The 12,436-nt window shown below is 40.2% G+C and overlaps 3 protein-coding genes and 2 long non-coding RNA genes across 7 annotated transcripts in view; 1 reads left to right on the top strand and 4 right to left on the bottom strand.

Annotated features, from left to right (window-relative positions):
* Positions 1-12,436, bottom strand: part of LOC145436382 (protein bicaudal C homolog 1-like) — a 788,516-nt gene that overhangs the window by 219,096 nt on the left and 556,984 nt on the right. The window lies entirely within an intron of this gene.
* The window catches only part of LOC145436956 (uncharacterized), a 416,296-nt gene that overhangs the window by 222,858 nt on the left and 181,002 nt on the right, over positions 1-12,436 (top strand). The window lies entirely within an intron of this gene.
* The window catches only part of LOC145437004 (uncharacterized), a 214,972-nt gene that overhangs the window by 128,281 nt on the left and 74,255 nt on the right, over positions 1-12,436 (bottom strand). The gene's annotated exons all lie outside the window — the stretch shown is intronic.
* LOC145449816 (uncharacterized) lies at positions 2,403-7,974 on the bottom strand. The gene is made up of 2 exons (XM_080328258.1): positions 5,111-7,974; positions 2,403-4,696 (listed from the first exon to the last, which is right to left on the bottom strand). The coding sequence occupies exon 2, from the start codon at positions 4,678-4,680 to the stop codon at positions 3,709-3,711; it is 972 nt and encodes a 323-aa protein (XP_080184384.1). The 5' UTR covers positions 4,681-4,696; positions 5,111-7,974; the 3' UTR covers positions 2,403-3,708.
* Positions 11,067-12,436, bottom strand: part of LOC145449788 (acyl-CoA dehydrogenase family member 11-like) — a 40,560-nt gene continuing 39,190 nt past the window's right edge. For 2 of the 3 annotated variants that reach the window (XM_080328229.1, XM_080328221.1), the window contains exon 19: positions 11,067-11,719. In XM_080328229.1, the coding sequence (XP_080184355.1) occupies positions 11,611-11,719 (109 nt within the window). In that variant the 3' untranslated portion in view covers positions 11,067-11,610. The remainder of the gene's footprint in view (positions 11,720-12,436) is intronic. The other variant, XM_080328234.1, reaches the window with a different exon arrangement.

The raw sequence follows: 12,436 nt of genomic DNA, 5'->3' as shown, positions 1-12,436 counted from the left end.
AAAGGTAAGATCAGGGCCGACTTCCGAAATTCCAAGAAGATTCGAAGCACTAAATATTTATTTACTTCAGTTTGTTGCGACTAGGTTGCCGTGGACTATAATTTAAGTCGGTATCATGTCAAAAACACGACAGACATCGGCTAAGGGAGGGCGGATTTAGTAAGCACTGCAATAAGTTTCTATCAACGGCAAAGGCCATGTCACCAAGCAGTAGGCCTATGCTGCTCAGGAGGCAGCGACCAAGACATGATTCGTAGTATCGTAATTACATTTTGTTGTCGTAATAACGAACGTGTCTGAGAGAGAGAGATGATATTCTTTTTCGCCTGCACCATCGAGATGCTTTGACGACGGAGTTACCTCAGTTACGATACGGCCATGAGGTCGTCTAGTCTGCGCCCCCGTTTTTTCTCCTCCATGCTATCCGTGATTGCTGAGCGCTTAGCACAGGGGTGGGCAAACTACGGCCCGCAACACCGTTCTGTGCGGCCCTCGAGAGTCTGAAGAAACTTATTAAAAATATTGAAAAAATGCTTACTAAAAATCGAATTAATGTAACTTTTTCTTACTATATTGCAACATGATAATTCTAAGGCAGTGGTTCTCAAACTGAGCAGCTCGTCCGCTTGGGGGCGTGAAAGCATCCGAAAGTATCCCGCCGGCCATCCGACTATAGATAACTAACCTACGGATAGATAATAGATATACAACACCCGTCGTCACGCTTGTTGCCCGGAGGAAAATACTGCTCAACAATCTGAACGCAACGTAATTGCCAATCCCGTAGCTGACGACCCGAGCCCTCAAATTGAATAAAGTTGATCTTATCTGAAAGCTACTGTCGCACTGATTCCGAAAATAGACATTAAAATCAGATCAGGACGATGGAACCGCCTCGAAATACACCGCAAAGTCTGAAAATCGGCATTGTTCTGAACAATCGCAACCACGCAAGGGGCATTGTTATGGCCATTGTGGTGCGTCCTGCGATTGTTAAGAACAATGCCGATTTTCAGACTTTGAAGGCTATTTCGGGATGGTTCCATTGCCTTGATGAGACTGTAAAGTACATTTTCAGAATCACTGCGACAGTAGCTTTCAAATAAGATTAAATTTATTTAATTTGAGCGTTTGGGTCGCCAGCTGTGGGATTGGCAATTACGTTGCGTTCAGATTGTTGAGCAGTATTTTCCTCCGGGCAAGCAAGCGTGACGACGGGTGTTGTATATCTATCCGTAGGTTAGTTATCTATAATCCGACAGTCGACGAGCATGTCCACATTCAAGTCGAAATACAAGCAATTACTACTAAATAAATACAGTCCATCCTGAAGATTACCGGACCACGACTGACTTATCGATCTCGCTTCCCATGACATGCCGCCCTTTTATTGTCGCTTTCTTTTTCTATACGATCTTCTTTACTTTCATTCAGTGTGCATGCCTCCTCTTTACATCGCCTAGGCCAAGGTGGGTGTCAGATTCCATAGACTACTCCTTGTCGCTTCGACATCTTCCTGTCTTTTCATTGTATCGCATTTTTTGTGGTGTATTGAACTGATAAAATTGCTAATAAACCAATGATGATGATGATGATGATGAAAGGGGCCGCAAAACTGATCTCATATGCAAAGATTTACATCAAATCCCAGTTATGGCTCTGTGTTTAGTATGAATTTTATATTCAAAAATCTCTCATCCACAGTCGTCATCTTTCATGCCATCAAACTATCCGATTCGTTCTCTGTATGCGTATAATTAGGGTATTTATATTTTATCTACACATGGTAGAAGCGTGTTTGATGCTAACATGGTTATGATGCTGTCAGCATTGTGTGTCCTGGCACTAAACCGAAGTGGAATTAGTAAATCTATGAGCAGTTAGCTGCTCGCATATTCAAATTTCAATTCTGTTTCAAGAATAGGGACGATCGACTTTCATCTCAACAGTTTTGACACATTGGTTATTGAGTTCGACCAGCCCATGAAATCTCACCACTGTTTCTGACGCGTGTACGACATCATCAAAGCAATGTTTGGTATCAAGCCTCTATATTATCTCCATGTCCTCGCTATGTGATCAAATACCAATATTGCGTTTTGGTGCAGCCCGCGAATGGATTCAGATGTTGAATGCGGCCCGCGAGCTCAAAAGCTTGGCCATCACTGGCCTAGCAGGATAGCTGCGGAAACTAATTTTCGATTCTTTGGTATGACCAGGGCGGGGATCGAATCCACGACCTACCGACCGACCTACACTATCTCGCTCGGTGGTTTGAAAGGAGTTTAAAATGCATCATGTTTGCCATTGTTTTGAATTACAACGGCGAATAAATATTAATTTGTTAATTATAACCGTCACTTTTTCATTGCCTAATAACAATGCATTCACCGAAAGTGAGAGAGAGAGAGATTCTTTATTTTCAACCAACCAAAATACATAACAACTGACGGCAATTATGGTGGTACAGAAAATATGCATGCACACCGCACAGTATTCGGTATTAGATAGGAATGATCGATACGACCTTGATGGTCAACCAGTCTGGCTGTAAAAAATGCTAGTGAAAAAAAGGAAAATAAAAGGTATCAACAATGTAATTCACTGTTTTCAATTTAGAGATACAATTAACGCGCCGCAGAATATAGTTCAAATTATTTACTCGATCGGCCCCCCAATGTATTTCCAGCTTTCATTTGGCCAGCGGGGAAAAATTATTGCCCACCCCTGGCCTTGTGAGATGACTTATTTTACAATTTGAGTTGGCTGTTGTCGTATAATTTATACCAACATGGTGCGAAGTAATTCATGATTTCTTAAAAAATGTTGGTGGCTAGCTACTTGAGATGAGATGTTTTGATTTAAAAGGCTCTCTTAGAAGTCTTACCGCAATGTGCTTCCTACCCAGTGCTATCAATATCAAATGGCTGAATTCAAATAATTTTACAATAATAGTTACAAAATTAAGGATTGCTGCCTCGTTGGCACCACCTTTTCTAACTAACCAGTAAACCTGTTTCTACATACAATATCGAATTTGAAACCGCTTGGTATGTTTGGTAAACAGTGGATTTATGCTGATAAATGTCGCGACATGCACTCAGTTCTGCAGTTACATCTTCACAAATCGCACCATTTCAAGATTAAATTGGACTGTATGGCTTGATATTAGCGAGCGCAGTGGGGGTATTAGAACACCACATCACTGTTTTAATGGTGTATCATGTATACAATGTATATGAAATAGCGAGTAAATGCGGATATGACGTCATCGACAGAATTTTCACGTCACAGGACTTTGCGTACCCCCACAAAATGACTGTTCCTTGCGACAGCTACAACCGAACCATAGTTGTCGGAGCTGGAGCCGAAGCAGTGGCATCAATGAGCTCCGGAGCTACTTCATCATAGAAGAGAGCTCCGGAGCTGGAGCAGTTCAAAATTTACGACTGCTCCAAAGCCCTGGTTCATGCATAAAAAACTAGCAAGTGTTGCAGGTCCTGTTATAGGTTTATCCGATTCATTTGTACCCGTGATCACCATTAATAATCAAATCTGCTTCCAATACTTAACCACTCTGTGAGTTAGCCTATTCCTCAAACATCACATTCCGGTCTTTCACAGCAGTGTCAAAAACACGTCCGAAGGATCATCCGCACATTTCCCAGCAGAAAAAACGCCCTCTCTTCGCGTTCATATCAATTTTCCTCAAACCGCACATTCAAATTTTGTTGTCGCAGTACGATGTGTGCGCGCGTGTTGCTTCAAATCCGGTCTTCGAAGAAAAGCTTTTCCGCATATCTCGCAAACATGATCTTTTCTTCCAGTATGGAGAGCGAGGTGTGTCTTCAAACTGCATGCGTGTTTAAAGGCTTTTCCACAGAAATCACAGGTAAAAATACTTAACGTAGAGTGAACACGCAAGTGATAGTTTAAACCTGCTCTTTGAATGAAGTCTTTTCCGCATATTTCACATGCACAGCTTTCGACACCAGTATGAATACGCATATGCTGGTTTAGTGCGCCGCTCTGAGTGAAAGCATATCCACATATTTCGCATATGTGTTTTTTAACACTGATATGAATAAACAAATGCTTGTTTAGTGCGTTTCTATGGGTGAAAGCACATCCGCATATCTCGCAAACATGATCTTTCACCCCAGTATGGATAAGCATGTGTGTCTTCACATTTTCTGGGTGTCTGAAGGCTTTACCACAGAATTCACAGGTATAACTTCTTGAAGTAGAGTGAGCACGCATGTGACGGTTCAAACTTTCTTTCCGAGGAAAGGTTTTCCCGCATATCCCGCACATAAGATTTTTCACTCCAGTGTGACTTTTCATGTGACTTGGTAAATGCCCCTTGCGACTGAAAGCTTTTCCGCATATTTCACATGCATATCTTTTGGCACGAGTATGAATAAGCAGATGTCTGTCTAGTGCCCCTCTGTACGTGAAAGCACATCCACAAACCTCGCATACATGTTTTTTGACACCAGTATGAATAGGTAGATGCTGGTTTAGTGCGTTTCTCTGCGTGAAAGCATATCCACAAATCTCGCATACATGCTTTTTGACACCGCTATGTATATCCATGTGCTTCTTCAAATTTCCCCTCCTATTGAATGTTTTCCCGCAGATCTCGCATCCATAGCTTTTGACCGCAGCATCGTTAAACATGTGATTCTTCAATGCGCTCTCTTATTAGTAACTTGACATTCGTAGTTTTTAATGTGAATATGATTATGTGAATGTGCTATTTCAAATTTTCCTAAAACGAAAGATCCGCCGTACAACCAACTTGATTTCGACTAGCAGTATTTGGAGTGTCAAGATCTCTGCGATTTAGTAGGGTTAACAAAAATAGTGTATTTGATCTGCAAAAAACAAATATTTAACAATAACAGAAAACCATCTGAAAGTTCCTAGACTCCATCTCGCAGACAAATCTCAAAATGGTTTGGGGAATGACTGAAAATGCATATAGTCTGCACTACTTCAATGAATTTGAAATAATATATTACAAAAATTTTTACTTGCCAATGCAAACTAATACAGTGTCGTTACCAGGGTTGTAATGACTCGACTCAAGTCCCGACTTTCTGATCACTCCACTTGACTCGAGCCATTTTCTCAAAATATGGAAATGACATGACTCGAACCAAGTCATATGACTCGAGACTCAGGCGGCCAAGACCAACAGTTCAATGTAATTTCGAAGAATAGTAAAGTAACCACTCTATTGGGATTTCGTCTATCGGTACTGGTACTTGAAAAAGCGACCAGAAACTGTTAAAAGTGAGGAAAATTAGTATATTATAAAAGCGAACCATTCGATATCACCAAACAGAGTTATAAAAAGTGGGTTTAACAAGACTTTAACTGGAAACTGAGCAGTCAACACAATGACTTGGACGCGAGTCATAATACCATGACTCGGTGGTGAATTGAAAATGACTCGAGTCAAAACTATAAAAGTGAGATTGACTTGTGACTTGGTTACAACCCTGGTTGTTACTGCTCATTGTGCTCAATCCACCGACTGACTACATCATTTTACTATTTTCCAGCATCAGCGATGAGAAACCTGGTCCTAAACAGCAATCAAAATCCATGTTCTCAGAATTCATATTGAAAATTATTTAGTCGAAGAATGAGTACGCATGTACCCTTTAAATTTAACTTCTGACCAAAGGCCTTACTGTATATCACGCTAATATCTTTCACCCCAGTATGAATATCCAAGTGTGCCTTCAAATTTTCTACATAAAGGAAGGCCTTTCCACAGGCTCCACAGGCGTAAGGCCTCAACCCAATGCGAGTAGGTATATGATTTTCTAGACCGCTTCGTCCTGCAAAATCTTTTACACATATGTCACATACATAATCCTCCATTCCGCATATTTCACATGTATAACTTTCGACACCAGTATGATTATGCATATGCTCGTACTCTGTTCAAGGCATTCGCTAAGTTCGGCAAGATGGAAATGAGTGGAAAGAACATTCTGGCCCCTTCAGTCACACCAGGAATACGATTTTTGGCCATGTCGGAGTGACGTAAATTGCCACCGTGAATACTTTCATTTCCAAAAATGGTCAGAATGTTAATTTGTCCGACCTCGGCATCTCTTTAGCCAAATGTGGTATTTAAACTCTTTTTAGGTAACCTGACGATTTTACAACAAAGCTAATGAAATTTGAAAAAAAGTTTTTTCAATCCCTCTACTGCGCAGTCTTTTACAGAGAAATACATTTCTGAAGATAGATAACTGCCAAGTCTATGATGATGTGAACACAAGTTAGCTGGTTTGTAGTCGATTCATTTGTGTCACACACCAACAGAGGCTCAATAAAACCAGACTGCGTAATTGCTCAATGATTGGCTGCTCCCACAGCTCATACTAGTGTGCCAAGAACATGTACATTGTACAATTGTACATAAGGTAAAAAGATTTAGTTCATCATTGGTTTATTAGCAATTTTATCAGTTCAATACACCACAAAAAATGCGATACAATGAAAAGAAAGGAAGATGTCGAAGCGACTTGGATTTGTCTATGGAATCGGACACCCACCTTGGCCTAGGTGATGTAAAAAGGAGGCATGCACACTGAATGAAAGTAAAGAAGATAGTATAGAAAAAGAAAGCGACAAGAAATAGGGCGTCATGTCATGGGAAGCGAGATCGATAGGTTAGTCGTGGTCCGGTAATCTTGAGGATGGACTGTATATAGTTCTTCGCTTCATGTCAACCTACATTCCTGAAATGCCAAGTAAAGTAAAGTCATTTCTGCAAAGCGAGTCCAGTCAAGTCATCTGAAATCTGGTCTAGGTTACTAATATGGGTACAACACAACCATTAGCAATCAGTGTTCCACATGATGTCAAAATTGATGGCGGATATACCAAGTTCAAGATTATGTTTGGGTTATCGATAATTATGGCCGGGGGTAGCTTTAGCTTAAACCCCAATTATAATCATATGATACCCAAACACTTATTTTATGACACCACACAGCTCCAATTTTACCATGGTTATCAGTGAACTCAGCGCTTGGCAATTTCGGCGTTACTAATGTATCAACTATTATAACTGTATCAACTATCTTAATGTAAAAGATACGGTATGCATCAGTATTGTACCGAGGTCAGAACATGCATAGATCACATGTAAGCACGGGGGATTAGGGTTTGGAATATTAGGCTACCGTTGAAGTTGACGGACATTAGGGTTGGGGTATGGGTTTTGAATACACTACAATACCCTGAGTCGGTGGGGCATTAAAGGGTTTCTGGTGACTAACAGACGCACTTGCAAAATAAATACAGTATGTAGGTTACTTATTATATACGGACAGAGACGTAACACCATTTTAATACATCCCTGCTATGCTCCAAATTACTCTACTGTATGTCAATTTACGAGAGATTTCAAAAAATTGAGGGCCGTGGCCCATTTCCGGCTACGTATATGTTCTAAACTCAACATAACTCCAAAACCTAATACCGGTAGTTAATATATTTTTAATCCGAAATTCCTCATTTTTAATCCGAAATTCCTCAAGTGCCGACTTTACTGGTGATCCTTATTCGTTATTATGGGTTGCCAGCCGTAAACTTACACCTACCATCAACTCTGATTATACGGCTTCCAATGCCCAAACCCCGATTTACGATACATTGAACTTAATCCTAAATCAACTATAAACGCCAATGGCATCAACTTTACCATGTTCACAGCACAGGGAACACTGATTCGTGATAGTCGTCGATATGAAAGTACACTAGGCCCGCACATGCTTCTCATTGCTTTAGTTGAACAAAGCTGAAGGTGCTAAATGGAAAATTGTCAAAAGCGTCCCAATTGCGTAGCCAACCCCGCTGCTCCTCCATATCGTACAAAAGCTGCTCAACCTCAAATCCACGCTACTGCGGCGCTAGGCCCTGTTGATATACAGCTGTATCACAGCTGTATCTATACGTGATATTTATTATGCAGAGTGATCACTGAGAATTACCTGGCTGATACAGCGCGGGTACCTGAGTGATACATCTGATACGATACCACTTGAGTCATACAGCTGATATATCCCAGTGTTGCCACTCTAGGTTCCCGGAAAAACACAAGATTATGTTGTGAAAAAACACTAGATTGGCGAAAAAACACTAGATTAGTAAACTGCAGGAAAAATTGGCCGTTGCCAAGTGATCATGATGACCAAAGGTACAAATCCATAGATAAGAAGTGTTCCACACATGAATTCGATACATATGCATGATTTACTGCATGTTTATTTAGCAAAAATTAATGAAAAAAATTGATATACTGTATAATTATTCAACAAAATTGATGGAAATAATTCAATATAGCACAAAAAAATCAAATATTGTTGCTTTTGAATTATACGGCGACATAAAAATTATCGTTCGACCGTACACCATTCATCAAACATAAGTATATTTTGTGTGGCATCTTGCCTACTACCGTACATCTTCAACCAAACAATGGGGAGGTGTCTATGTACACTTGTACAGCATACTCCATTTCCACGAATGCAGTGGAATGTGGCAATGCCAAGAGATTCGTCATGAGCTTCTCCAGTAAAGGGAATTTTGATTCACCGAATCCATTGGGCACAGATTTCAATTTTTGTAAAAATTCTGTTGGAGGGCATTGGCACCTGCAGCTCATTTTGCGATCTTGCCACAGCAGCCCATTCTTCCGACAAATCATCAAGTTCATCAAATAATATCACAGAGGGAAAATTGCACAGCTAGCCTAGGGGAATGAATGATTTTAGTATTCTTTGTGTGGATAAGAAGGCTGTTAACGGATTCAATACACTCAAGTATGCTTTCCCCGGCAAATGAAAATCTTGCCCTAATCTGCAGACTGAGTTCAACAAGAAACGACAGAGCATCAGAGCGAAATCGCACTTCATTTTTTCAGAGACTTTCGCTCATAAGTACGGATTCACCCTGTTACCTGTTACGTAATAATTGCTTGTTACTCCACCACCACATAGAAGGAGGACAAAATTTCAAAAGAGGACAAAAAGGCGTCCTCCGAGGGCACTTTAAAAAAAAAGAGGACAAATCCCCTTAAAAGAGGGGTATGGTCGTATATCGCCTTACTACCGCAAGCATCGAATTTTGCGAGTTGATGAGCAATAATATCGCTTCGAAGTATCAAAAGTTGTTCACAAATATTTTTCCAATAGTCTGCCTCCTGTGTTTGATGACTTTTTCATACCTGCTAAAAATGTCCATTCCAATTACACGAGATCCTCGTCAAAGGGAAATATCTACTTACCCCCACCCAATAGCAACCTAACTAAGAGATCTATCGACTACTCGGGACCTATCATTTGGAATGCATTACCACCACATATCCGTGAATTGCCTTATGATAGATTCAAAAAAGCCCTACTTGATCACCTCTTATCGTTACACTAACACTGTTGCCCTACCTCGCCCAGACATTGCTTCATTGATCATTTGCTACCATCGTTTAATTTTTCTTCTATTTTATTTTTTTAACTACTGTAACTTTTTTTTACAGCCAGACTGTTTAGAGTCAAGCGTACCTGTTTGATGCTGGTGTAATCAGACTAGATGACCCTCACGGTCTTATCGATCATTCCTATCTAATACCGAATACTGTGCATGCATATTTTTCTGTACCACCACCACTGCCGAGTGTTATGTATTTTGGTTTGATGAAAAATAAAAGACTCTCTCTCTCTCTCTGGTGAGCCTACGTAACATGCCTGCATTGCACTCTCGGTAATTTCCGTTCTCGGTGGTGTTCATTCCAGTGTTGGGATGACTCGAGTCATGACTTGACTCGAGTCAGACTCGAGTCACCTTTTTCGCATGACTTGACTTGACTCGAGTCACTTTGCTAAAATGACTTGACTTGACTTGACTCGGCGTATCAGAAATGTGGATTGACTCGTGACTCGGAGCAAAATTCATGAGTCAATTTCAAGTCATCAAGTAATCGGTGTCGATAAAAATCACAGTATCTTGCATATGTTCGGATTGTTCGCGAAACGCTTGTGTAACCCGTGAAAGCGACCAATCATTCAATGACCGTGCGTTTCTCTCACAAATAAATTGACCGCAAACGAAGTGATAGAAGCTTACAGTATACGTTGTCGTAACTCAAGCAGTAAAGTAATAGAATAGCAAAATGTCTATTTCTGTTATCTGTTCTTACCATAACCAAACCTCTTGTTTTATTGAAATTCAAGTCGAATATAGTTTATGTAGTCCTCAACCATTGTCGCAGGCTCCAATAGTATCATATCTATTTGTAACTGGGTAGGCTACAATGTATTGAATCATTATCATTCCGATTCTCTATTCTCTATTTTGGCTGGTAACTCTAAACTGAGACTATGCAATTACGTAGTTTACCAGTTCTACGCATATGTGACCGATACAGCACCTTCTTGCGTTTATATTTAACTCTATATTCGTTCATCGGTTCAGAATCAATGACCACTCGAACTGTATTTCAGACAGCTAGCAAATTGCAATGACGTATCCATGCCCCATACATACTTCGAAAGGGCAACTTGACTTGAAATGTGACTTGACTTGACTCGAGTCACCTCCAAAAATCGAGTGACTTGACTTGACTCGAGTCAAAATGTGCAATGACTCGAAATGACTCGAAGGTAGTGACTTGATCCCAACACTGGTTCATTCTCGCGAATGGTTCTCTCGGTATTGACCGGACACCGACAAAACGACCTCGCCTACCAACACCATGTCACTTCATTTCCATCACCCTTCATCTGTTATTCGTCAATCGCTGCGTTACTTCCAATTCAGTACAATTCTATTATATTTACGAGCTAGAAGGTAGGTGTTGGAATAAACGTCTACTCCAAGTTCTTTCAACTCCCTCCTACATTTACATTAGATTGATATCTTGTCGTGTTTTGAAACGAGTATTAAAATGAACTGATATACAGGCTAGCGCTGAACCGACTCATTAGCCAGATGAACTGCGTCTGACATGAATTGCGAATGCGAAAGATTATAGCGTCACGCGATTTTCCAGCTTTCTGGGTCATTGTTGTTGCGCTTTCGAAAGCCTGTATTGCGAGCTCGAAACACGTGAGGGCGTTAGGAGCTCAGGACGAATGAGTGCGGGCATCATAGTTGGAACAATTGCATTCAAACTAATCGATGATATCCAATCTAGGTACGTGAGACGATTCATTATCATTTCACGACCGTCAATGCATTTCCACCGCGATAGAACGCATTCTTATCACAAAACGAACGCACGTTGAACAATCGATGTTGAAAATTCGCATAAAAGTAAAAACGGATGAAAGAATTATTAATTATCATTGCATAGACTTGGGTTGATCATTTTAAAAACGTGAGTAACGCAATTGCAGTTGCACGGACAGCAAGAGATGGCCAAAAGATTATGGTAATCACATACAAGCTCATAGTGTGATAACACGCATATCTCGCAATGATAGATAGAACTGAGAAATTTGCAGAAGACAACAATTGAACTCAAAGTATTCGGCACAGTTTCAAGGATCATGTAAAATTTGGTAAATGACTGATTCGTTTCTTTCATAATCTCGATTTCTGCGACTGTTCTGATATCTCCATCCTGGCGATTAAACTCAGATGAACCTCATCTGGGCCGTCGGCAATCTGCAATGCGCGCGCTGAAGCAAACCTGTCAATATGGACGTGAAAATTTTATTTTCCAAACTTGACTAGAATTAGAATCATGGCTACACATTTCTTTCGAACTACAATTACTGAATTTAATTTTCAACATCCACTGTAGTATGATACAGTGTTGGGATGACTCGAGTCACCTTTTTCGTATGACTTGACTGACTCGAGTCATTTTGCTAAAATGACTTGACTTGAATCGGCGTATCAGAAATGTGAATTGACTCGTGACTCGGAGCAAAATTCACGAGTCAATTTCAAGTCATCAAGTAAAAATCACCTTATCTAGCATATGTTCGGATTGTTCGCCAAACACTTGTGTAATCCGTGAGACCGACCAGTCATTCAATGATCGTGCGTTTCACTGATCCTCAAATATTCTCTCACAAATATATGGACCACAAACGAAGTGATCGAAGCTACAGCTTACGTTGTCTTAAACTAGTAATAATGTAATTTAATAGCAAAATATCTATTTCTGTTCTCTGTTCTTATCTTAACCGAACCGCTTGTTTTTTATCATACCAATATTATGTATAAATGGGTGATATATTGCATCTTATCAATTCGTTTCTCGATTCTTTATCTTGTCTGGTAACTATAAAATGAGGCTATGCAATTACTTACGTAGTTTAATAGTTCTATGTGAGCGATACAGCCCCTTGTTGCATTTATTTGTATATTTAACTCAATATTCGTTCATCGGTTCAGAATC

This window comes from Botryllus schlosseri, chromosome 1 (genome assembly GCF_051294905.1).
Source record: "Botryllus schlosseri isolate E-star chromosome 1, Bs_hap1, whole genome shotgun sequence".
Lineage (NCBI taxonomy): Eukaryota > Metazoa > Chordata > Ascidiacea > Stolidobranchia > Styelidae > Botryllus > Botryllus schlosseri.
Note: the sequence above shows the minus strand (reverse complement) of the source record. Positions and strands in the feature narration are given on the sequence as shown.

Bases quoted from the DNA above. Each gene is read 5' to 3' on its own strand.
- LOC145449816 (XM_080328258.1), bottom strand. From the start codon at position 4,680: ATGTTTAACGATGCTGCGGTCAAAAGCTATGGATGCGAGATCTGCGGG.